The sequence below is a fragment of the Drosophila subpulchrella genome, chromosome 2R, assembly GCF_014743375.2.
Source record: "Drosophila subpulchrella strain 33 F10 #4 breed RU33 chromosome 2R, RU_Dsub_v1.1 Primary Assembly, whole genome shotgun sequence".
Taxonomy (NCBI): domain Eukaryota; kingdom Metazoa; phylum Arthropoda; class Insecta; order Diptera; family Drosophilidae; genus Drosophila; species Drosophila subpulchrella.
Window position 1 is genome coordinate 14,042,913 of NC_050611.1, and position 24,428 is coordinate 14,067,340.

General features: G+C 40.1%; 1 protein-coding gene across 2 annotated transcripts; it reads left to right on the forward strand.

Annotated features, from left to right (window-relative positions):
• The first annotated feature begins 477 nt into the window (after positions 1-477).
• LOC119549528 lies at positions 478-23,858 on the forward strand. 2 transcript variants are annotated; one of them, XM_037857648.1, is made up of 8 exons: positions 478-588; positions 949-1,043; positions 20,593-20,816; positions 20,886-21,094; positions 21,672-21,780; positions 22,300-22,421; positions 22,484-22,758; positions 23,185-23,858. In XM_037857648.1, exons 2-8 carry the CDS (start codon positions 971-973, stop codon positions 23,418-23,420), a joined length of 1,248 nt encoding a protein of 415 aa, XP_037713576.1. In that variant the 5' UTR covers positions 478-588; positions 949-970; the 3' UTR covers positions 23,421-23,858. The 2 variants fall into 2 exon arrangements, with proteins under 2 accessions (XP_037713576.1, XP_037713577.1); XM_037857649.1 differs by having other exon boundaries at positions 513-628; positions 23,185-23,420.
• Positions 23,859-24,428: the final 570 nt, after the last annotated feature.

The following is a 24,428-nucleotide window of genomic DNA, read 5'->3' on the forward strand; positions in this document are numbered from 1 at the left end:
TATTTCAGAAATTGTTTGCTCATTAAGATATCAACCAGCTTTCCCAAAACTATGACTAAATATAATGTTTAAGTGAGACCATATTTAAAAAGCTTTCAGATTCAAATATTTTTATTAAATTGACTGCTTAATAAGTTGTTAAAATATCAACCAGCTTTCTTAAAATTATAAATATGTAAGTATTATCTTCGAATCGAACCATATGTAGTAAAGTTTTAAGATAGTTTAACCCTAATTTGGAAACTGCAAAGCTTAAAATAAACTAAACGTTTCATCGCTTTATTAGAAATTTGATTTTGATTTCATTTTAACATTAGCATTATTATTGTTACTTTAGTTTCAGTGCTTCCCCAAAATCATAGTTTGATGGGTTTTATGTGCCTTATAAGTCCGACTTTTCCTGCCCACCAAAACTGAGTCAGCATCTCTGTCTACAAATGGCTCTCCCACTTCGCCATACCGCTCGATGGAGTTCCAGCCGAGCTGTGGGCCTCAGTTGCCTGGCGACTAGCGAACAGCTTGGACGTGTGGTGCGGTGTAGTTTCGAGTATCCGAATATCCGAGTATTCCCCATATTGCAGTCGTCAAGTAAGACCCGCTCCGAGTTTTGTGTGATTTTGTGTGATATGTGAGTGGTTCGCGGCTTGTTTCGTTTTTTATTTGCCGTTGTCATTTGGTTTTTGATTTGCTGAGCGGTCGCCACAAGCCACTCTACTTGACGGGCATTCTCTTCTGGCTTTGTTTCATAATAACTCGCTGTGTGTGTTTGCGGTATATACCCCATGTATAAATTGTGTCTGTGAAAACGACCCAAAGGCCAAGCCAAGAATACAAATAACGAATAAAATGCTGGTCGGCTTGTGGAGCATGTGCCGTTCAGTTCAGTTCGGCCGAAATGCTTATAATAATATGCCGTTTGTCTTTCCGTTTTTTCCCCCGACCAATTAGATCCGACATATTTATTTGGGAAATGCTGCTTTCAATGCAAATGTGGCGCTCTCTGTGGCTGGCGGCCCTCTTCTGCGGATTAGCCCAGGCCAAAGGTAAGACTTATTAACATTTTAAGACCCATAAATATAATTAAAAAATAGAGTTAAGAGCTGGGAGTGCAAGGTAAAAAACAAAAAACAGCTTGAGAAGCTCCCATGAAGCTGCATGATGTCATTCGCGCGCAATGAAACACGAAAAGTATTTATTTTTTCCACTTTGCTAAAAACCCGCTAAAGTGACCTCGTTTTCGATCGTGGAGTACATACACACACAATTTGTGGCCATTTGGAGTGATGGTCGAATATAACAATCTACGGTTTGTTGGGGGCGTGCTTTTTTGTCAAAAAAAAAAACGAAAGACTGAGGCAACGAACTTGCGCGGACTAATGAAGTTCGGCAGCGCGGCATGTCATGATTCACTCACTCGTTCTGACTCTTCCTGCCTTATATGCATGCTATATGGTATAGGGTATATGGTATATGCTATATGGTATATGGCATATTCACCGAAAGCCCTAGCACATTACTCATTAACTTGCCTGCCCCTGCAAGTTGCCTTACACAGGCAAGACAACAAACAACTAAACAAACTAACCAACGAGCGCGGCGAAAAAACAAAAGACCAAACAAGACACCTACACAAACACAACTGCTGGGAAAGGAACATGACACGCCAAAAAAAAAAATAAAACAAAAAAAAAACCAAACACAGCCCAACAAGATAATATCGACAAGAGAAATACTCATACAAAAAACAAAAACAGGCAGCATTAATATAATATAAACTCATAAAGCCCACAATCAAGTATTGTATGGTCAAGTATTGGCTGCTGCTGGCTTATTAAAAGGCCATCAGAATGGAGAATTAACTGCTTTGCCAAGTGCAAACAAAAAAACACAGTGCGCGAGAAAAATGAAGAAATAAAAGCGAAATACATCCCAAACGGGCGACATTCGGCGACTCGTGTAGGCGAACTGGTCTCTGGAATTAAGATGCAGCCTTAAAATACACAAAGCCGATACGAATACATCTTTCTCTCCGCGATACAAACAAATAAATATATATAGAAATGCTGCAGACGAGGCTATAATTTACGGGCGAACCAAGCGAGACCGAGAGTCCAAGTTTCCGAGTTTCCGAGTTTCAGCTCCTCAGCGTTCTTCGGCAGCCAAAGTTGAAAGCTAAATTATAACTTGCCAACTTGCCTAGCAGTCGAGAAGGGGGCGGAGAAAGGGGGGTTTTCGGGGGGCTGGGACTGCTAAGGGGGCGTGGCTGGCTTTACTAAAGCGAAACTTTTGTTTGTCTGCATTAGGGAAAGTAAAAGTCTGACTCACACCGAAGAAATTCCAAATTGTTCAATAGATATTTACAGATTATTAAGTGCATTCCTTTGTTCAGCTTGGTTAAAATAAAACAATGATCGATTATAGTCAACATCATTATTACCAAGGGTATAATTTGTCATAGTTAAATTACTAAACCGAACTAAGTCATTTACAAAGTATGAAGTAAAATTAATGATTCAATACATAAATAATGAAGAAGTAAAATTAAGTTCATATTTTTTAGTTGTTTAGCTTAATTTTGGATCAAATTAGTTTAAAACTGTTTTTAATATTTTAGTTCTTAACAAATAAATAAAAAACAATTTATATAAAATTTATAAAGAAAATAATTATGTCACATATCATCACTTTTAAATATATTTATTAAAGTTTAAGGTTTTGTTACCTTTAACATTAAAATATGGATTTTATATCAGTTAAGAAAACTATTCGACAAAATTGGTTACATGATTTTAAAATGTATTTTTTTCAGCTATGGGCTAGCTAGTTCGACAAAACATCAATAAATAATAAAGATTGTTAATCCGTTATTAAATTATTGCTTACATCATTTTAAAATGTTTTTTTTTGTTCAGCTATGAGTTGGCAAGAACGGCAAAACATTAATAAACAATAAGGAATGTTAATCTTTCTGTTAAAATATTCTCAAACAAATTTCACAGAAATTTAATATTTATTGATAATCATCCAAAAGAGTATTTAGATGTTTTTTAGAATGCCTTGTTTGTTTGGTTTGACCATCCCAAATAAAATTGAATGTGCAAATGGCCTGTGAGAATCAACATAATGTGATTACAGATATTTGCTTGATTTTTATTGTCTTGGCCTCAGAGTTCCGAGAATCTGCCACCGCATGATGTCATCGCTGGAGTGGAGAACTTCGCACTCGAGTGCACACGCTGATGGAGCCGAGGGAGTGACCTTCCCGGCGATTAGCCAACCGGGCAGTCATCCTCCAATCCTCCACCCAGACTGACAAATCATCGAACTGCGATTAACTCGCTTAATTGCTGAGTGACTGCATAGGGTACTTAAAAAAAATATAGCCACACGCGACCTTGTGCAGCCGCCACATTAAGTCGAAGATCATTTAATTTATGGCCATAACGAACGTATGAACTGGCCATATAAATATAATAAATTGTTTACCCGGGAGGCTGTAAATCCTCACTACTACTCCTCCTTCCTCCCTCTATTTAAATAACATGCCAGACAGGCCAGCCAGCTATCGAGCATTGTCGCATTAAGACAAAACATTGACATTGCCATTGTGAGCGGGCGGTGGAGTCCAAGAGGTCCCATGTATAATGGAGGAACAATAATGATCAGCGGATCTGTGACAGCCGGCCTAAAAGGACAACCAAACGAAACGCTCGTAATAATAAAGAAATTGCCAAAGTCCGAGACTCCGACTCCATGAATCCATGGATGACCATGTCCAAGCTGCGCCACATTATGCCAGCGGGCTCTTGGAGTCTCCAGCTCGGAGTAGACGGGGCCTTAACTCTGGGATGACCAACCACTATGCGGATGATGATGATGATGAAGCTGATGCCACACAAGGCAAATAAACCGCTTCGCCTTGGACGGGACTTGGGGTTCGGTTTCGGACGTTGTGGCTTTGGCCCGGTCTTGGGTCTCTTGGCTTCACTTCGCTTTACATTTTTGCCTTATGTGTGCGAAAAATGCCAATTTTAGAGCAAGTCCAGCCGATCGGCGAGCTCTGAGCTCCCCAATGTCTGTGCCTTGTGCTGTCTTGGCCAAGAGAGCACTGTGTGTGTGTGTGAAAAATTGCCCGTCTAGACAAGCGCAACAGGCCATAACAGCAACATTGGGAAGAGCAAGAACAATCAAAGCCTTTTGCTAAGCTAATAAAATCGAGCCTCGATGCTTTGGATGGCTTTGGATGCAGACTCGTGTCTGCTACATTGATGCTCCTGAACCTGAACCTGAATGCGAATCCGAATCGGAGTCAAAAAACCCCGCCAACCTGTCCTGTCCCTCGGCCACATCGAACTCTTAACCCATTAATGGCACTCAGTGTGGCTGTTGACCCAGAGAGAAGTTTGGCCCACAAGTTGAAGGCTCTTCAAGATATCTATTCAAGTGTTTTCAGATGGAAAACTTATAAAAGAGATAAGGGACTAAATAACTTTGTTGTGTATATAACTAAAATAGAGACCTCTTCTGACCATCTCCTCTTATATAGTATATCTTACCATTTTCCCTTACTTTCCTTAATTAAATAACCCAAGTAATCCCTTTTCGCAATCACAAATTCCTGCAAGGTTACCTGGGGTTAAGGTCGTCGGCTCTAACAATGCCTCCTGCACTTGCCCCTCACATTGCATTGCCCGCTTTCAACTTGGCTGCTAGAAGAGCTGAGTAAACCCGGCCTAAACTCGGGGGCAAACATGGTAAAAGGGGGGGGGGGGGGGATTAAGGTTCTGGGTAAGACCTTCGCGGCAATGGGCAGATTAAAAGCTGGCGATAACAAAACGAGCAAATCGAATAGAGGCGGCTTGCTTTAAGGGATCCTGAGACAAGAACTCGGGTTCAAACTGGGAGCAGCCTTTTGAAGTTGGTTAGTTGGGCTGGCCAACAAGTACTTGGAGCGCCCTTTTTTCCCTCTTATATATATATATATATACATTTTTGTTGTAAAACCCAGGCCGCCCAGGCATTTGTCATCAAGTGCTGGCCATCTCTTTGTTCGCCGGCGCATTTTATTGAATAATAATCCGATTGTCCGTCGATCGGACAAAGACAACTTCACTTGCATCACTGGCTGGGCATTGAGAATTTTTGTTGGGTGTGGGGAGCATTCGTATCGAGGGTTTTTCTTTTGCATTTTGGCATTAATTAGTTCAGGGGCTTTTTGGCCGCGATTGGCGTGCACCGTTATGCACTGACCATTTTGGCCAGCAAGTTTGGTAGTTGCAAATCGAAGTTGCAGTAACACAAAATCTGACAAAAAAAGACTTTCAACTTGCTGCTACCTCGACCAACGTTTTGGCCACAATCCATTCGCGCACCGCTCCCCAAAGGCAATTTTCAATCGGTGGCGACTCCAAAACAAAACGAAAAAACAGCAAAAAAAAACACATGTGCGGCGTGTGGCGCGAATTGCGTAAAGTGGAGAAAGGGAGGCGGTATTGGCAGCATATTGGTAGTATATACTATAAAGCGGTGCCACCGATAACTGTATATGTACTCGACCACTAACGGGTTCGGCACTCCTCCGGCCAACCGCTTGCAGCGCATAAGGCATGCGTATTACACAAGACTAATTGTATTAGGCCAAGATGCAGCAACGGCTAAAAACAACAGCAACAAAAAACAGCTAAGGCCACATAAGCCGAGCACAACAACTGCAACTGCTGCAAATTTGCATGTTTTGCATGTGGACATGACTGTTAAGAAGGCGAAACTGAATAATTTTATGGGAACTCTAGACAAAGGCCATCGGCATGTGACTGAAATAAAGACTACAAAGTGGAGCTCAATATTGTACGAGAACTGCATCGATGAATCACAGTCTTAAACGCCCTTAGGCATTAAGCTGCTTTGGCAAGCGATTCGCATACTGAAATACATAAAATTAAGTCAGAAAAGTGGGGCTACTTGATATCAGAAAACTAAATCCATAACTTTTTACTTTTATCATTAAACTAAACTTAAGTTTATACATTTTTATATGTTCTAAATATATCAGATTCTTTATACGTTAACTTCTTAGTTCTATATTTAATGATCAATCTACAACCTTTAGTTCCGTATAAGATTGAAATTTGCAACTAAGGACAGCTAGTTAAGTGAAATTCTTTAAGTTAAACTTGATAATTTTTATAGAAACACCTAAAAGCATCCAGTTAATATGTTATAAAAGCTTCTTTCATTTTGTTGTAGGTATATTAGAGCACAGTTTCAAAACTAATTATGTAAAGAAAAATAAATTCGATTCATAATTGTCTGAGATCTTTTAAAATGTTTCAGGTAAATAAAGGATTGGGTTAAAGCCTTGCCAAAAATGTTAGCGTCCATTAATGTTTTTTAACTACATATTTTGTTAGTATAATTTGTTAACACGTTACTTGAAGAGAAAATAGACGCTAGGGGGCGTTATAGGCTAGGTGGCGTGTTAGTGAAAATAGCCGATTTGCTGCAAATATATCTTCATCTCTCTCGCACTCCCTTTACCTGAGTAACGGGTATCTAATAGTCGATGCCATGGACCATAGCATTTTCTCTTGTTTTAGTTTTAGTTGACACTCATCGTTGTGCGATAGCTTCCATACAACTAGAATAGAAAATTCTATAAAAAGCACTTTCCAGAGATCTTAGATGAAATTATTATCATTCTGACGACTCTTCAATCTGCGAACCACTTTCGCAAAAAGCTCCAAGCCAAATACACCTGATGCCTGCTGCATACCAAAGATTCTTCCACTCCGGTCATTAATTTCCGCTCCCATTTCTCACCAAAAAACAAAAAACAATATAGAGACAGAGAGGTTTTAAAGAAATTGTCAGGCGTCGCAGAGCCAAAGGCATGGCCAAACATATTTATGAGGCCTGATAAGCCGCCAGCAGATGGGGCAGATGGGGCAGATGCCTCCGATCTTGGCCTGACTTGTGGTTTATGCGTGTGAAAGCCGCCCGAGGGGACAAGATGGAATCTAGAGCAAATATTATGTAAATTTTCAGCTGTCCCCGGGGCAAAAAGCGGAATGGTGGGCAGTAGTAGTAGGTGATTCAGAGAGCGGGAATACGAAGAAACCTGTAGCTAATCCTGGTGGGCAGCCCGCTTACCGTTAGAGCCTGGTTGGAGTCACCAAGCGGCTCTTTGGGTTTTTAATTACCGAATGCGAAATGCAAACTGCGTAGAGAGCCTTTCAAACGCAGCCGACAGGCCAAGTTAACGGAGCCCCATCTTCAAAAGCGCCAGAACAGGATCAGCTCCACATGGAAATTAATAAGAAAAAAACGGAAAAAGGAAAAAGGAAAAATAAAAGACTGGCCAAGTGCGTAAGTTGGCTCCCCTCGGGCGGGCAACAAGAAATATGGCTTGCCACAATTGCATAATTTATGCGAAATTTATTTAATCTATTAGACGCTCTGACCCGCAACAACGGGGAGCGTTCTCCCCTCTCGCTCTTTCGCGCGCAGCATGATAAATTGCATGTCTAACTGCATGTGGCAAATTTATCATATTTATTTGTTCTCCAACTCTGCGTTGCAGAAAGCAAAAGAAGAAAGACTCTTTGTTACCCCGACCATATGCACAGAGTGATCTTGCCGTCCTGCGTATTTAAGATTGATCACCCAAAGTTCTGGGGCTATATCGGCATTATAACACACTCCATGCTGTTGCGCAATCATAAAGTTGGCCAACAGAAACCGTATGTTTCTTTGTTCAGGATTTTCAATCGAATTCTTTTCGTAGAGATTTGGTTTTGCCTCTTTTGTGCGGGAGTCACTGACCGACTCTTTCTTTTAAATGCAAAGCAGTTTGGATTTGTTCAAAGGCGCCGTTCTAAGTGAGAAAAATCTGAACACTTTACAGTAAATATTAGAAAAATTTGTTTTCGGGATAATTTCCAGAAGTTTAGGGTTACTTAATTTATTTCTTAAAACTAAAATCAATTTACCGAATTTTAAATTTTTTGTAAAATCAGTAAGTATTAGCAAAAGCTATTATTGGAAAAATTGACAGAACTTTTGGATTATTTTATTTATTTCCCAAATTTAAAAAGTATTTATACAATTTCTTACTATATATTTGGTAAAATATTTACAAAATGAGTAAATATTAGCAAAAGCTATTATTAGAAAAAATGTCAGTAATTTTAGGTTAGATAATTTATTTCTTTAAACTAAAATTCCTTTTACCGAATATAAAATTTATATAAATTCTTGCAATTTAGTATTTTTTCTTACAATCAGTTAAATGTTCAATAAAAAATATAGATTCATATTTTAAAAGATCTCACTAAGGCAAAGCTGTCAGGAAATACTTCGGATATTGGTTTCTTATACGATAAATTGATGACCAATTGTTTGTTTTTTTTCAAACTGATGTTAAAGAATCTTCAGTCCCTTCTAGCCAATACCCACTGTACCTGTGCCTCTTTCATCGCATGTGGCTCCACCAGAATTCACAACACAATTTGCACACGCACGCACCAAAGTCAATGACATTGCAAACAAACAAACAAAAAAAACAAAAACCTAGAGAGAGTTTACGCTGTATTTGTTGTTATGCTTGTCTTTTAATGACAACAATAACAAAAGCATTAAAAAACGAAGTCTAGAAGAAGGAGACTTTTTAATGTTTTAATGTCAAGATGTGGTTTCTATTTTCTTATCTTGCCCGCCTTTTGCGATTCTTTTCGGTTAACCCGATTAAAAGTTGCCATTTAATTATCCGCGTTTCTTCTTTTAATGGCAAAACTCATCAGTGCATGGAAAACAGTCTCCGTCTCGGTGCGATAAAATCAGCAAAAAAATGTTGTTAATTAATTTATTGAATTCCATTCTGTCGAATCGGAGCCAAAACACAATTTACGAATGCGGCGGGCAACTGTAAAATTCCGCACCGATCGAAATGAACTGGATCAGACTCATGGAAAAGTGGCGGCGATGAGGAAAAGCGCTGCCCAGCTTCTCGTCCACCCAGCTAACGAGAAGCCAGTTCGTGTTCTGAGTCTTTTGATATGCGCCTGCAGCTGCTCACAAAAAGAAAACAGTGGAAAGATCAACAGCAGCATCAACTGCAACACGTGAATGCGTTTGAAGTCCAAATTACATGGCAAACGGGGAGTTAACCGCAACCACAAAAAAGGGGAGGGGTGGGAGGGGCGGTTACCGCATGGGCTGGTGGGTTGGTAATTGAAAAGAAATGCCCAAGATGCATATCCCAAAAATGAACAAGTTAGGACGTCAAGAAAGGGGTCTTCGACTACTCGATACCCGCTACTTACTCAAATTAATGTCTTATTTTACTAGAGAGGTCAGAAACTATTTATTTTTGAGTTACAAGCAAGAAGTATATGATATAAAAGTATATTTAGCATATATGTCTTAATTTATCATATTTGCAAGTTTCTGGAGAATTAAATATATCCTAAGGAAATAGATACTATTGGAATTCAAGACACAAAAAGAAATACAAGTTACAAAAGTAGCTTCAAAATAAAAAATGATCTTTGATCTTGTAATCTTTATTTCTTATGCCTCGGGCTCTTCTTTTTAAGATTCATTAAAGCTTCTTCAACTGAGAAAGGGCACTAATATATTTAATGCTTAGGGTATAATTTAATAAGTGCCTAATTAGCGGTTGTTTTTTCTTTGATATAAATGTACAACTGGTAGAAGAGCTCTATGAAAATGTTCTGATGTGGGAAAGTTGTACGTGATGGAAATGCCCACTTAATGCGCTGTAAAGCCATTAGATATGCAAAAATACTGTCTTTATTGCCAGTGCATTTCCCTGCACGAATGTAATATACCCTTGAGGTCGTGGAGTACCCTGTTGTATATTAGAATAGAAACCACCAGGAAGCGGCAGCGGGCGAAGACAGTTAGCCGGCGGTCAAATCAAGCAATTTGCCCCGCCCCAACTGCCAAATGCTCGAGCATCCAGGAAGCAGGCGATTTTGCCTTCCAATCCCGAAATGGTTTCGCTTTTTTCAAGGGCAAATTGGATTTAGATTGACGCACATTGGCCTCTGCGGTTTTGCTTTGGAAATCAGGGCTTTGTAAATTAGAGAGATAAAGAGCTAAGATTTTTTTCCGGCTGCTGCTGCAGCACCCATTCATGCTATTTCCGTAGAATTTCAATTAAAATGTCGCCCAGACCGCTCCTCCCTATACGTTCCCGCAATTAAAAAACACTGCAGACTCAAACAAAATAGTCGAGAGAAGAGGCGAATAGACCGAGAGATATAAATAAAAGGAGAAGAAAATGCTGTTAATAATGCCGCTTGGCATGTCAAAAACGGTTATTAACGTGGCCAGATGGCCAGGCATGCGATCTCCGCCGGTAAGGAGTACTCCAAACTCCATACTCCATACTCCATGCTCCATGCTCCATGGTCCATGGTCTTTGGCCAAGTGCCTTTCAACAAGTTTGTACCAACGGACAAGCGATGACCGTGGCCAGATGCAAGTTAACCCGCAGAACGGCCATAAACTACGCACTTATCAAGATGCGTAGAATGGAATGTCTACCCAAAAACCCAGTTGGACAATTATAAATCAAGCTGGCCCACTCGGCATCTCTGTGAGCTCTCTTCCCTTTTCGGTGTTTCTTTTTTTTTCGGGCTCTATTCACAGTTGTCGTCGGCACACGCAACCAAATAATAATGTCAATTGCAGGTGTGGGCCAAAACACGACACCGGGCTCTTCTATTCACCACCGATCTTCTCGGGTCTCTGGTCTATGGTCTTTGGTAAATGCCCAATGCCCAAATGTGGCCGAGACAACGCCCACGGGTAAGAACGATTTTGGGCATTAAGGCTCCGCCATGCAAAGTAAAATATTACCGCTTTCAAATAACCCATCCTGCATCTACCATATGCACAACCTTCCTGGCAGCCAACTTTGGAGTCTGCAGCAGCAATAAATTTCCAAGTTGTTGTTATTTTGGCTGGCGGTCACTTGGTCAGTCGGCTGTCCCATATCCGAATGTGTGCGAGTATCTGTGAGTGTGCCGGGACACTGGGAGAAATTTAACATCAGTTTAAATTGATATTATTTATATGCTTATTATTATTAACTATAAACTTTAATAGGTCTATGTTTAGTAAGATGAAAAGGATTTTGGGTGATTTGATTTCGGATTTGATTTTCGTTTGGTTGGTGCTTTCAATTTAAAGAGTAAAGGTTATTAAGAATTAAAAATAATTAATAATAATAATAATAATAATTATTAATTTGTAGTTAATTTTTTGTTTTTTATTTAATAAAGTAAATGCGAACTTTTTCCTTTAACCTTGCAAGTATCTGTCTGTGTGATGAGACACTTGAAAAAATGTAACTTCAGGTTAAAGTTATATTACACGTAATAAGAAAATGATATTTAATACTAAAAACTTTAATTAGTCTATGTTTAGTAAGTTGAAGAGGTTTTTAGGAAACCCTGATTGGAATTTCGTTTGTTTGGAAGATATTTAACCAAGTAAAGGTTATTTTAAATAAATTAACTTTTGTTTTATATTAAGCACAAATTAAATTGTATATTGATCGGGTATCGCGATCCCTTAAATATATAGGGCAACAATTTTGTTTAACTGTGGATACAGAGCTTCTTAGGACCAATGTCCTTTAGAATTCTGAATATTTATTTTCTTTAAGTGTGGCACATTTCAAAATACCTATTCTTAGGACCAATTTCCTTTAGAATTCTGAATCATTTCCAGCTAGAATAAACCTTAGAAACTTCTCCAGGTGTAACTACAAAATATTTCTATTCCGTTTCTGCCATGGACACCTTTGGCGCTCGGGTTGATTAGCCTAACCCCCGAAGAGATTTATGTGCTGACCCCATCGATAATTGTGAGAGCTGTTGGCCGACTCCACAATTAGCAATTGGGTTGAGGGTTCAATAGGTGTACGTCCGTCCGATCGATCCTCGATTCGGTCTAGTACGTTTGGCCCATAATCGTTTGATTAATGGCCTGATCGGCGAGAAGAAAACCAACAAATTTTTGTGTGTCATCGCCCACAGAAATATGTCAGATTGAAATCGCATGGAATGCCATTTGATAAATGAGATTTTTGCAGCCTAAGCTGTACCGGCAAATGAAACTCTCGTTTGCGGCAGCGGCAGTGGCAACAACTTTTATGGCCAATTAAGCGTAAAAAGGCATCGGCCATCGGGCGATTACATAAAAAGAAAAGGCAATTATATGCCGCATCGGGCAGAGATAGAAATAAGATGAAGAAGAAGAATAAGCCTTCTTCTCTCGGCTCGTTGCTCTTGGCCATCTCATGCGATTAATATGGTAAAAACAACGGCAACAAGAACAACACTTTCTCGTGCTGGCAATTGAATTAATTCGTATGATTAGAGTCTCTTCTAAGTATTTTCTTATTAATTTGTCTTCGCTATACAGTTAGTCAGAGGCGGTTGCACGTAAAGCTCCATTAACCAGTGGTTATCCCAGAATTCTCCCAGTCTCCCCCCATTTTCCCCACCTTTCTCAAAGTTTAAACGCATTCCGCCTCCCTAAGCAAATGACTCAATATGGTAAGAACAATGCCACTCGCTTTCATTTAAAACTTCTTAGCGGTAAATACAGCTTGTTCTTTTCCCATTTCTAGAAGATTTTGATCTTGTTGTTGGCTAGAGCAATTTGGCTTAAACAACAGCTGGGGGGCTAAAAAAGCAGTGCCGGCCAAAGCGGAAACCAACAATTTAGCAAGTGCTGAAGCGCCGCCGACTGAAAAATGTGTAAATAAGCGAAAGAATGAGTGAATGGGCTAGGGGATTGAAATACAGTCAAGACTGGCTACATATTGTGATATTTTAAAGTGAAGTGAACATGAAGTGAAATAAACACTAATAAATGTAGTATTTTGGGGACCTTTTCCTATCCGCATGTTAAATAAAAATAAGGTTTTAAGCCTAGAAAACGTATGGATACTAAGAGTTTAAAACCTACTTTTAGTTTAACAGGCGGTTGAGAAAATGGCTTTAAGAAAAATTAAAGAGAAAACACTTATCAGGCATATAGTGTAAATATTTTTATTTTATATTAACGTCTTGTAAAATATTTTAAAATATTAGAACTCAGTGAAAACTAAAAGATTATAATAGGGAACAAGGGCGGCACTTCAATAAAACCTTTTACAATACTTTGCGTAATTTTAGACAATTCTTTTTGGATGATACAACAAATATTTTATATAAAGCAATCTAAAAATTAAATGGAAAAGGTCAATTACTTTACCTAATACTCACAGATATATAATTTATTTGATGGTTTCAATAAATAAAAACCTAACAAAATCCTTTTATGTAAGCATCATATTTTATAGCATTACAGTCATTTTTTTAGTGTTAAGAGCTTGGTACTTTCAGTCCCTAAAAGAGTGTTCACTGTGGTAGGTTGGTTGCACCCAACACCGAACGTGACGTGGAAATAGCGACAAATTGCCAAGGGAGCTTACTCGCTATAAGAAAGGGAGCCGCAGCCCAGGCCCAGCCGTGTTTACAGTTACGTCACGCATTTGTCATCAAGCCCGGCTAACAAGGCCGAATTAATTCAAGCCAAGGCAAGGAACCAACATCGCGTAACAAGATGATGCAGATGCAGCCAAGTTGATTGGCTGACTGCCTCTCACCTTGGCAATTAATAAATTTAGCCAAGGCACCTCCAAAAAAAAAGCAAAAAAAAAAAAATAGGAGGATGGCCAAAAGCAAGATCCATCCAACCAGCCAAGTCATGCCTCATGTTCCGTGTGTGTGCACAATGCCACATGAGGTGGCAGCTTGGGGCAGCTTTTTGCATGCAACATTTACATTTACATCTGTTGACGCCGCCTGAGCATTAAGCTTATCCACCTTGGCCACAAACTCAAAGTCATGGCGATGCATCCGTTCCTTTTGGCCACGTTTACTGTTCATCCGCTCGCCTCGCCACTGATGTCCAAACTGTTGTGTAATTTAATTAGCCAGCTGCGCATAATGTTCACGCCAAGTGCAAGGCTAAGAGTTGGTAGTCGTACATTTACCGTTCCCGTGCAGATCGCCTAGAATCTGGACAACTGATGGGGTAGTAGGGGGTTCACTTTGCATCTCATGTTTTAAGTATGGCCAAATGTGCGACAAGTTGTCAGCCAAGTTTATTTAACTTAACTCCGCCCGCCCAATCGATCAGGCCGTTAATTTAAGCGGTCAAATGAGACAGGAGCCTGAAGAAGCACAACTCATTGGCCTTAATGTCTGACGGAGCTTACAATTTCCGGAGTGTTGACTTGGCTAGCAGACTCCCAAAAGGGGGGGGGGGGCGAATGAGGAATCAGGGCGGGGAACTGGCCAAGATGTGCGGAGGCTGCTGGACGACGACGACCACGACGACTGACGCAATCAGCTGACGGAATCGCAGTTCTATAAATGGCAGCCAGCAATTGCGTCATTGGAAACAATTAACAAACAAAAAGTTGTTGGCCGATAATGACGAAGACGACACCACCACTGACAGAGCGTTTGAGAGATGGAACGAATGGCAATTTGCGCCGGTCGCATACAACTGACAGCCACTGTATATTCACTTCACTCTCCACACAGGAGCAACACGAAGAGGCCACGACAAGATCGGGAATGAAGCACTGGGAAAAACATGTAACCAGTTTCAAATTTCCTTCTTGATTAGACCTTTAAAATCTCTAGTACAGTCATCAGAATAATATTCATAAGATTTATCAAATAGAATATTGGGTGACTACATGGTATTCCTCAGAAATGCTTAGGATCTAAATGGCTTGGTTGTTTTTTTGGATCCTTTTTAAAATTTTTTAAAAGACAAAACAAGTTAAAAAATCCTAAAGAAAATTTTCAAATGAAAAGGGGTTAAAATAAACTAAAAAGAAAAAACCTGTTAGTGATATCCCTACCAAATTCAAGGCGAGTGTTTAATGAATTAACATTATAATTTCTGGATCATAAAAATAAACGTATATGAATAGGAAAATTTTATAAGCTAAGGGCAGTCTATAATTTATAAAACATATCCATCAGTTTATATGGTTAGTAATCATTGATATTAAAATACTAACAACAAGTTCCATATTAAATAATAGATATTAAAATTATTCCTATGTTTATAAATTGATGACCTATTCAGGCAATGTCCTAGATTTTTTTCCAAGTGCACGAGTGGGCTTTAAGATGGATTTCCAGGAAGAGAGGGCGAACCAATAGACCTCTGGGAGGCAGGCGGACAGAGGATCTCTAATACTGCAACTAAATGCTTTGCAATTATCACATTTGTGGCCCGTAGTTGGCTGGGACCATTCGAAACCCCCATGCCCCCTGCTGTTTATGACCAACGGCTAAACAAGTTGGTTTATTGAGTTCCCGTCGCAGTTTGATGGATTTACGCGGCAACATTGACACATTGACACTGCTTAGCATATTGGGGGAGTGGGATCCATTAGGACCGGACAACTCCCACTCGGCGGGCAACTGGCGCTGACCTGGAGAACCGCCTCTATACGTCTGTAACCCCCCTAACCACCATCTGCAGCCATCCCATTACCCAGCTGCAGTTGAGGTTTTCTAATTTATTTTGTATGCATGGCCGTTAAGTGTAATTGGTCACTGAAAAGGATGATGAGGCTAACTGCAAGCCAAGTTCGAAGGCGGGGGGGTTTGTTCCCCCATGGAGCTGGGGGTTCGAGAAAATTACCAGTATTTCCTGTGGCTCCGACTGAAGATTGATGATAATCGTGCGTCGTGTGTGTCAAGTTAGTGGCCCAGGCCAAGTAATTTCTTGAGATAGCAGGCGGGTGTATGTGGGGCCAGAATGCGCTATCAGAGCTGAGGTCTTGTCATAAATGTGAAAGTCACAAATGGCACCTCCTCCTCGTCCTCCTCCACCTCCTCCAAGTCCTGCCCCTTCCAGCCCACCTGACAAATCGCTTGTTTAATTCCTCCTCTTGAATAGATCTACGAATCCGAATACGAATCTATTCCCTGCGCCTGCGTTTACCGTTGAGTGGCCAGAGACGCCTCCAGGCTTAACACTTCTCCGCGAGGAGGAGCCCCGAAAACAGTTTTCAGTTTTCAGTTTTCCGATCCAGCCCCAGATCCTCAACCGCGGATCCGATCCGCCACCAGCAGCCAGAAACGTGACTGGAATCCCACACAGGGGCTGCGATTGTGACACAGACGGAGGACGGAGTCGCAGATGGAGATTGGATGGAGCAGAGTGGGGAGACTCCCAGTCAGACAATTGCATAATCTAGCCGTGGCCATGGCCATGGCAATTGCGATTGCAATTGCAGTTGCACTTGCAATCCCAGACAAAACGCCGAGATCCACACAAACACACACTGGTTCATGAGACAATTGTTGCAACATTGCCCATGCCCCAAGGCTACACTAGCCAAAAAATCATCCAAAACAGATTGCTCAAATTAGTTACTAAATTAAGGTAATCTCGATGAATTTATGACAGTATCAATATGAAATTTGGGATGCAATTTATTATCAAGGGTATTATTTTATAAGGAACTTGATATATTTGAAAGGAAAATATTTTCTTGTTTAAAAATTTTATAAAACCATAGGAATTTCATATTGTATGTCATACGATTAATGCTACAATGTTTGTAATATCATAACTTCACCAAATATTACTTTCCATCTTCTAGTATTTATTTATTAATATTTTCTGATGCTTAAAATATCAATTAACTGGAAATTAGAGGTTTAAGATAACAAGTTTTGTTCTGCTAATATTAAATATATAATATTTTCTAAAACAAAGTCCATATACAACATCTTGTTTATTAACTGTCCATCTTATTATTTCTGTAGGCATTGCAATTATTTTGTGAGATTTTAGATATAGTTGATTTTAGATTTTAAGATATAAGTCCTCGATCATAGGAAATTTTCTTTTTCTTTTCATACATTAAGATAATTACTAGCCTGGAAATATATACCTTCAATTTTAAATAAGTTCTATAAGAGTACCACTTAACTTGATATATTCCCATAACAATTTTGTCTTAATGCTTCCAAATTCCTAGAAATATCAATGACTTTTAATAAACCTCTGTTCATCAGGGATACTGTTCCATGTTTCTCCCAGTGTAGACCAGCTGAGTGGGGACAAACTGAACTGCAGCCAGGTGGTAGGAGGAGATGTCTTTCCCACCTTTCACGACTACTTTTTCGCGGCGGAAAAGGAAAAGGTGGGAAAGACAGGGAAGCTGGCGATGACTTGAGCCACAAAACGATGCCATTTGCATGGCAATGATTTGGTTATTTTGGCCCCAGCATTGGGTTCTTCCCCGGAATCCCCGGGATTCGGAATCACCGGCTTGAGTTGAGTTGACTTGGCGTGGCTTGTAAACGATTTTGCACGTTGCAATTGTCGGCAGTTGTTGCTTTTGCTGTTGCATTTTCCTTAGCTGCAGTTGTTGTCTTATTGATTTGTGCATTCATTTGATTGTGCGCGCGCATTTGTTGCCAAATTGTTTGAAGGAGGGCCAGAGAGTCGGGGCCAAAAACATTGTCGTGGCTGCTGATTGCGATAGGAATATATATTTTCCAATGGGCAGAATGGCAGAGGGAACCACTTGGCCGAGTGGCTGTCCCGTCCATCCACATCCACATCCACATCCACCTTGGAGGCATGTTGGCCTGTTGATGACTCCCCGAATTGCTGCCTCTGCCGTGATATTTCATGCTCCCCATCCCCATCCCCATTCACATTGCCAGTTTTCCAGGGAACTTCGCTACGGGTCATTTTCGGCTGTAATGTTATTTCTTTTAAATTTATTGTTAATGGAAATTTATGCTCCGCTCAACGGTTGCGGCAACAACACGCTGCTTACATGATTTTCGGCGGCGGGGCATGTGGCTGGGCTCATGTGGCACGTTTTGCTGATTTGTCATGTTCGCAGGTTAAATGCTAATGCCTCTCAGTCTGAGTCTGAGTCAGACTTCGACTTAGACTTCGACTTCGATACGGCCTCCCACTCGGCTAGCACTCAATCTGATTCCAAGTACTTTTGCCCCGAAAACGAACTGCTCCGTAGAGATTCCTCTCGAATGTGGGTTAAGTCCATGTCTAAGTCTTTCTGACTTCGTCCCGAAGCGGTTTAGGGTTCTCACGAGTTGGCTCGCTTGGCCCATAAAAGTGGTGTCAAATAAATTGTAATCAGCGGCCTGCAATAAAAATTCAATAAAAGAAGTTGCAGAAAAGCCAGGCAAGGGCCAAGAAACTTTGAAATTCAATTATTCCAAGCCCATTTCGCCCACTAGCCGACATTTAGAGGGAAAAAATCTTTATTGAACAAGACTTTGGCTCTGGTTCTTACCACCAATCCAGACTGGTCAACCTTTTGGAGGAGGTCGCCCGCTTTTTATACAACCAATAAGAGCTGGAGCATGAATCAGCGATCTTTTAAAACGTAATTTTAAGGCACATAACAGAACAATAAACTTAATTTAATATTAACGATATTAACTATTCTTAAATTTTTATTCTTAATTTTTTATTCATGAATTTTAATACAAAATATTTTTTAAGTACGAAACAATTTTTATTTCAAGAACATTTCATTCCTAAATCAGCATTATTAATTCGAGAATATTTTCGGGCGAAACCAAGTATGAAATGTTCTTTAACCAAGCATTTGATATTCTTAAATTAATTTTAATAATTGTGCAGAATGAAGGTTTTATCGTTATTTGTACAGATATAATCCGATTTATTCATTAATCAAGTAGAAGTTATTCTCAAATTAAGTATGAAATAATTTTAATTCATCATCATCACTCATGTAAGATTTTTGTAACTTAGGGTTGTACTGAATATCACTTTTTTACTATTTAGAGAGTGCATCCTGCTTTTTTAAATATTTATAAGGATTTATTATGCTTTATTTTTCTTTGATGATTACAAAAGATTGGCAGGTATTTAATCGGTGCAGCCCAGATCTTCCTCAATTAGACCCTCCGTCCCTATCCCCATTCCCAGTCACATTCCCATCTTATCCCATCCGCTCCGAGGAATTGAATGGCCGGCTGCCATGTCTGTCTGTAATTTGGAGTCCATCGGGCCTTTTCAACGCCTCATCTCCGGCGTCCTTAATGCTCAATTAATGCCCTTGCCTTGGTATTTGTTTTATTGGCGGTTTTCCCTCTGTCTTCGGGCTCATTCACTTTTTCTGTATTTATCAGAGCAGACCTCGTTTCTTGGCGGAAGTCAAGCTGCCATTTGTGGGCAGGCCGACTCTTATTTTAATTTCTTCGGGCGCCGCTTGCATTACGCCCACCTTGAGGCGGTTGCTCAGATTACACAGACTCGCAGACTGGGCAGAAATGAGGGGTTTTTCCAACGGAGGTGGGGTAGTGAATAGAGAACAAGAGCCATTTCAGATGCATTTGCCATTTTTAATTGCCTTGGCCAGAGATTTTCCCTATTTAATGCCTCGATCTCATTGTTTCCCGAGGATTTTCACTCTCGCAATGCATTGCAAATGGCTAATTAAACCAAATTATCGCATGTCCACGGCTCGAGTTACGTAGGAAAGCACCCAGATTCCGCCTAGAAATTGTGAATTTGCTGTGGCCATTAGTACGAGATTAAGTAGTTAGAGTCAATTATTTAAATTAGTTTTGCCGTCTACAAATGGCAATGGTGTGGACTTTGCTCAGTCGCAGCCTGCTCCAAATCCTGGACAAGAAATGGCCTCGTCGGCAAGGCATTTAAGCCGATAATTTCGTGGCATCCTACACATGTTCGACGGTAATAAGAATTTGATTGCCCGGCCCGGGCTAAAATTATGCCAAAGCCAAAGCCAAAGCCCAAGCGCTCCAAACTAAACCAAAGCAGTGTGTGAGTGTGTCTTGGGCTAATGCCAGGTTTTTGCTTTCCACCGGCCCCAGAAAGTAGCCCTGCGGGTTTATTAAGCCACCTCGATAAAAGAAAATACAAAGCGATGCACTGGGATAAATATTTCATAGAAAAGCCAATATAATACATTGATTTGCAAGCTCATAAATTTGTAAGCCAAAAGCTTTCTTCTTATAATAATGATGATTAGCTGAAACATGAGTAGCTGAGAGTTATGAAATTAACATATACCTACATTTTATTATGTGCTTATATCATCAGTGGTTCCAAGTTATTTTATAATGTATAATATACATATACTATAATATAATAATACATATATACCTTTTATGCCTGCGATTTTCCCAGTTCAGATTTATTCAAGTGTAATAATTGTTGAAAAACAAAAGACTTAAGCCACAAACTCGATTCTGAACACATGGCAATTATGTTTGGCAATTGTTTAGTGTTTGCCAGCCGGGTCCATCTCGTCAACGTCCGACTATGAGGATGATGATAGGGGGCGTGGCCCGGCTAGCCAGTCCAGAATCCAGTCCAGCTCCGATTACTGGACGACATGCTAGCCCACTTTTTGGACTATACTAGCACAAAGAATGTGGATGCGGCGGCATAGATACATGTAGTAACCATTTTCGTTTCATCATTTCTTTTCAGGCTCCCACAAGGTACACTGTTCGGAGGATCAGATGAGAGTGGACATCGGACTGCCGGATGCGGAATCGAAGGATCAGATTGCACCGCAGATCTACTTGGAGGGATTGAAGGGCTACCCAGATGTGCGATGCCAGCCGCAGATCGATGGATCGTTGGCAGTTTTTCGGCTTTCATTGAGTGACTTTTACGAGTGCGGAGTCACGAGGATGGTCAACCAGCTAACGGTGAGGAGATACCGACTATGTCTGGATCCCAATCCTATAGCTCTTGTTTCTTCATACGATTCTTTTCAGGGCAAGAAGGTGTATTACCATAAAATCATCATTGAATCGGCCAGCAGCAAGGAGATTGTCAGCGTTAAATGCATCACCACCGCCAGTCCCGCCTATAATGTTATGATGAATGCCACCACCGGGTCCAGTTCCAGTTCCACGTCCAGCGGCGTCGGCATACACGGTCTGGTGAAGCGGGATGTGCTGCCGGCGGGATTCCAGGAACCCGAGTAAGTCGCTCTCTGGGCAGGCACGCTCCGGACTCGCAGAGCAGCCTCCCCAGCGCTTTTAATTGCCCATAAATGCTAAAATGCATCTATGCACAATTTTATGGGCAATCTATGCAAAAGTTTATAGCATATTAAATGCCCAGTCCGGCCCTGTTCCTAACCAATCCAATCCGAGCCAGGCCAAGAAGACCCAACCGAGGGCCATAAATCAAACCTATCCCGGCTCATTGTCTCCCACTCTCTCTCTCCATCTCTCCGTTGGCTTTTCCAAGAGTTTTCATTACCAGGAGGTAATTAGCCGCCAAATCGACGCCGGCGGCTTCACATGCGTTAATACCTCCACAGTCAATTTAATTGCGGGGCGTGTCGAGGTCCCGCTCAGAACCCTGGGTTTCAGTTTTTTGCCAGCACCATCAGTACCATCACTACTTTTAGCCACCCCTTCTCCTGATCGAATACAATGTTTGTTTTTCATTGCCGCGGCATTGATTTACTACCTTTTGGCGGGGTCCTCCCCTGCCGATCATTAAGACCTCGAATCGGGAGTACTGAACACGTTGAATCGATTTGCTTGCAGGGATCTGGAGATCACCACGTCGCTGACCAAGCGGGCCCCCGAGCCAAGACTGTCCATCGGTGTTAGCCAAGATGGGCAGAAGTTCACCAGGGATTTGACGGTCAAATCGGTGAGTGACTATTATCGTTTTCATAACTTTGGGATGGAAATATAATATATAATATATACATAACGTCAACGAATTGATTGAAACCTTGGTTTTCTTTCATGTGAAAAATTAAACACAGTTTAACTTCCGAACCTTGAACTTACATAACTTAAAGTCTTATAAGTAGAACTACTTTTATTGGCAATAAATAACATAGTATAAGTGCTTATAAAACTCTAAAAGGAGGTTTCAAGTGATAAAAGTTCGACTGTAGTAACAACAGGTCCATAATTTAATTTATAACTTTAAATTCTAACGAACAGTATTATTTTATTTAAACCAAACATAAACGTTTTTAGTTTTACTTCTATGATTAACGTTTCACAAAAAATAATACTCTTAAATATTATACTTAAAGATATAATGGTATATTTTCCCTTTAACCATTTTCTCAATTTGACAAGGATTTTATTACAAAGCTACACACTCAAAGCAATTTCGTGTATATTAATATAATTTATAACATTTTTCTTGCTGCAGGGTACACCTTTGACCATGGAAATCAATCTGGATGAGGACTCTGCACCTGTATATGGTCTGGGCGTGAACTATCTGGATGTGACGGACACGCATACCTCCTCGGAAACGCTGATCTTCAAGGGGTAATATATTTATTCATATATGAAGTAAGTGCATAAATTAAACGATTTACAAAACATTTTAGCTGCACTGTGGATCCCTATCTGTTTGAGAACTTCAACACCATCGACGGCGACATTTTGAGCGCCAAGTTCAAGGCCTTCAAGTTCCCCGACTCGTCGTATGTCCAGTTCCGGGCCACGGTCAACGTGTGTCTGGACAAGTGCCTCGGCACCCAGTGCTCCAACAACCAGGTGGGATTCGGGCGACGCAAGCGGGAGATCAGCTCAGCGAACAAGGTCTACGAGATATCGCTGGCCATGTTCCTGCAGGTGCAGGACATCGAAGGAGTCAACAAGAGTGAGTTTTATTTGTATTCAAAGAGGATTTAAAACGAAATTGTTGAAATACTTTTAAAGTGCTTTTCTAAAGATTTGAGTTCCCTTATCTAGATATGATGGAATAATTAAAATTATACCTGTATTTAGAAATTGTTAATTAAAGTTATACCTATACTTAGGAGTAATTTAAATAACATGTACATATTATATTATATACCAATTTCAGTTTTTTGTCTGAAATGAATATAATATTTTATGCTTTTCTATTTATTGAGATAAGTGCATTAAAAATAAATATAAACGATCTGGCAAAGCAAAGGAAAAGAGTCTATTATGTTGAGGCAATAACATTATGAAGGGAGTAAACATTTTTCAAAGATTAATTTTTGTTCCTTTTTTACTTATATGGAAACTAACCCCTACCTTTTCTCTTTTCCCTTGACAGATGAAGTGCTGCAGCTGGAGGAGAAGCTGCGGGAGCTGAAGCTGGCCAACCAACGCCTGGCCAGGAATAGTCGTGGCAACTTCGCCGTGGAGCAGACGCCGGCCAGTGCCCAGCCCGCCTTCGTGGTGGATGAGCGGGAGCTGGGACACCTCAGTTCTGGATCGGGATCCGCATCCAATGGCCTGTCGCTGCTCCTCTGGACGCTCCTTGGGGCCCTGAGTTGGCGGCTGATGTAGAAGTTGTAAATCTCTCAAGGCGTGAACGACGTGCGAGTGCGAGGAATGCTAATCAGGGCGGTATTGCGTGCAGTGGCAATGAACGAAGGAGGGAATATTAATGTACTACCTAACTACTAAAATATACCTATACTTGATGTAACTGCCATTTACAGAACGTAATTAACTTTAAATGTATGCGTAGCTTAGGTTTTCTACGACTTATGGCAGGCGACATTGCGACAGAAACAGAAACAGACAGACAACAGTGATTCTTATAAAAATACACACAAAACACTTACATATAAATATATAAATATGCATATATATTGGAGAACTTGAAGAACTCGGTCTAACTCATAAGCACCTACTAGTCTCCTAAGTGTAACTGTTAAGCTAATTTAATTAACGACTAAACTAAACGAATTAATTGATTAAACGAAGCTCTGATCGAAAGGACTTTGCTAACTCTGTTTAATTTATGGCAAAGAATAATTAAATAACGTTTTGCTTGCGCGAGCTTCGATGTTCACTTCAAAAGGTAGGTCCACTGGACAATTTAGATCCCAACAGTATTTAGAAAAGTTGTTAAAACAAAAATTAACATAACCGAATATTTTGTTTAAGTATTAGAGCCATATGGCCTTTATTAACAGATCTTAACTGCATTTCAGACGTTAAGGCTAAAAACAACCTTTAAAACTAAAATTCAATCAAATTTCTGGTGGATTGTCAAGATTATTCCCTTTTGTCTCTGTCAAAGAGCTATTTGGGAGTAGACCTTATAAAGTTAATTTTGGTTTTTATGTGTGTATATTTTAAGATACTACTTTTGGACGCTGATTTTTCGTTTTACCAACTTCTTCAGGCTCTACCTGCAATATTAAGAATCGAATGACTTAAATGTTTATAGAAAAGTTACAGGGAGCTCTATTACTAGTAAAATGTGAGATCGGAATATTTTTTTTATTTAAATAATAAAATATACGTTAATACAGTGCAATATCGGTTTTAAAACTTAACCTTAAA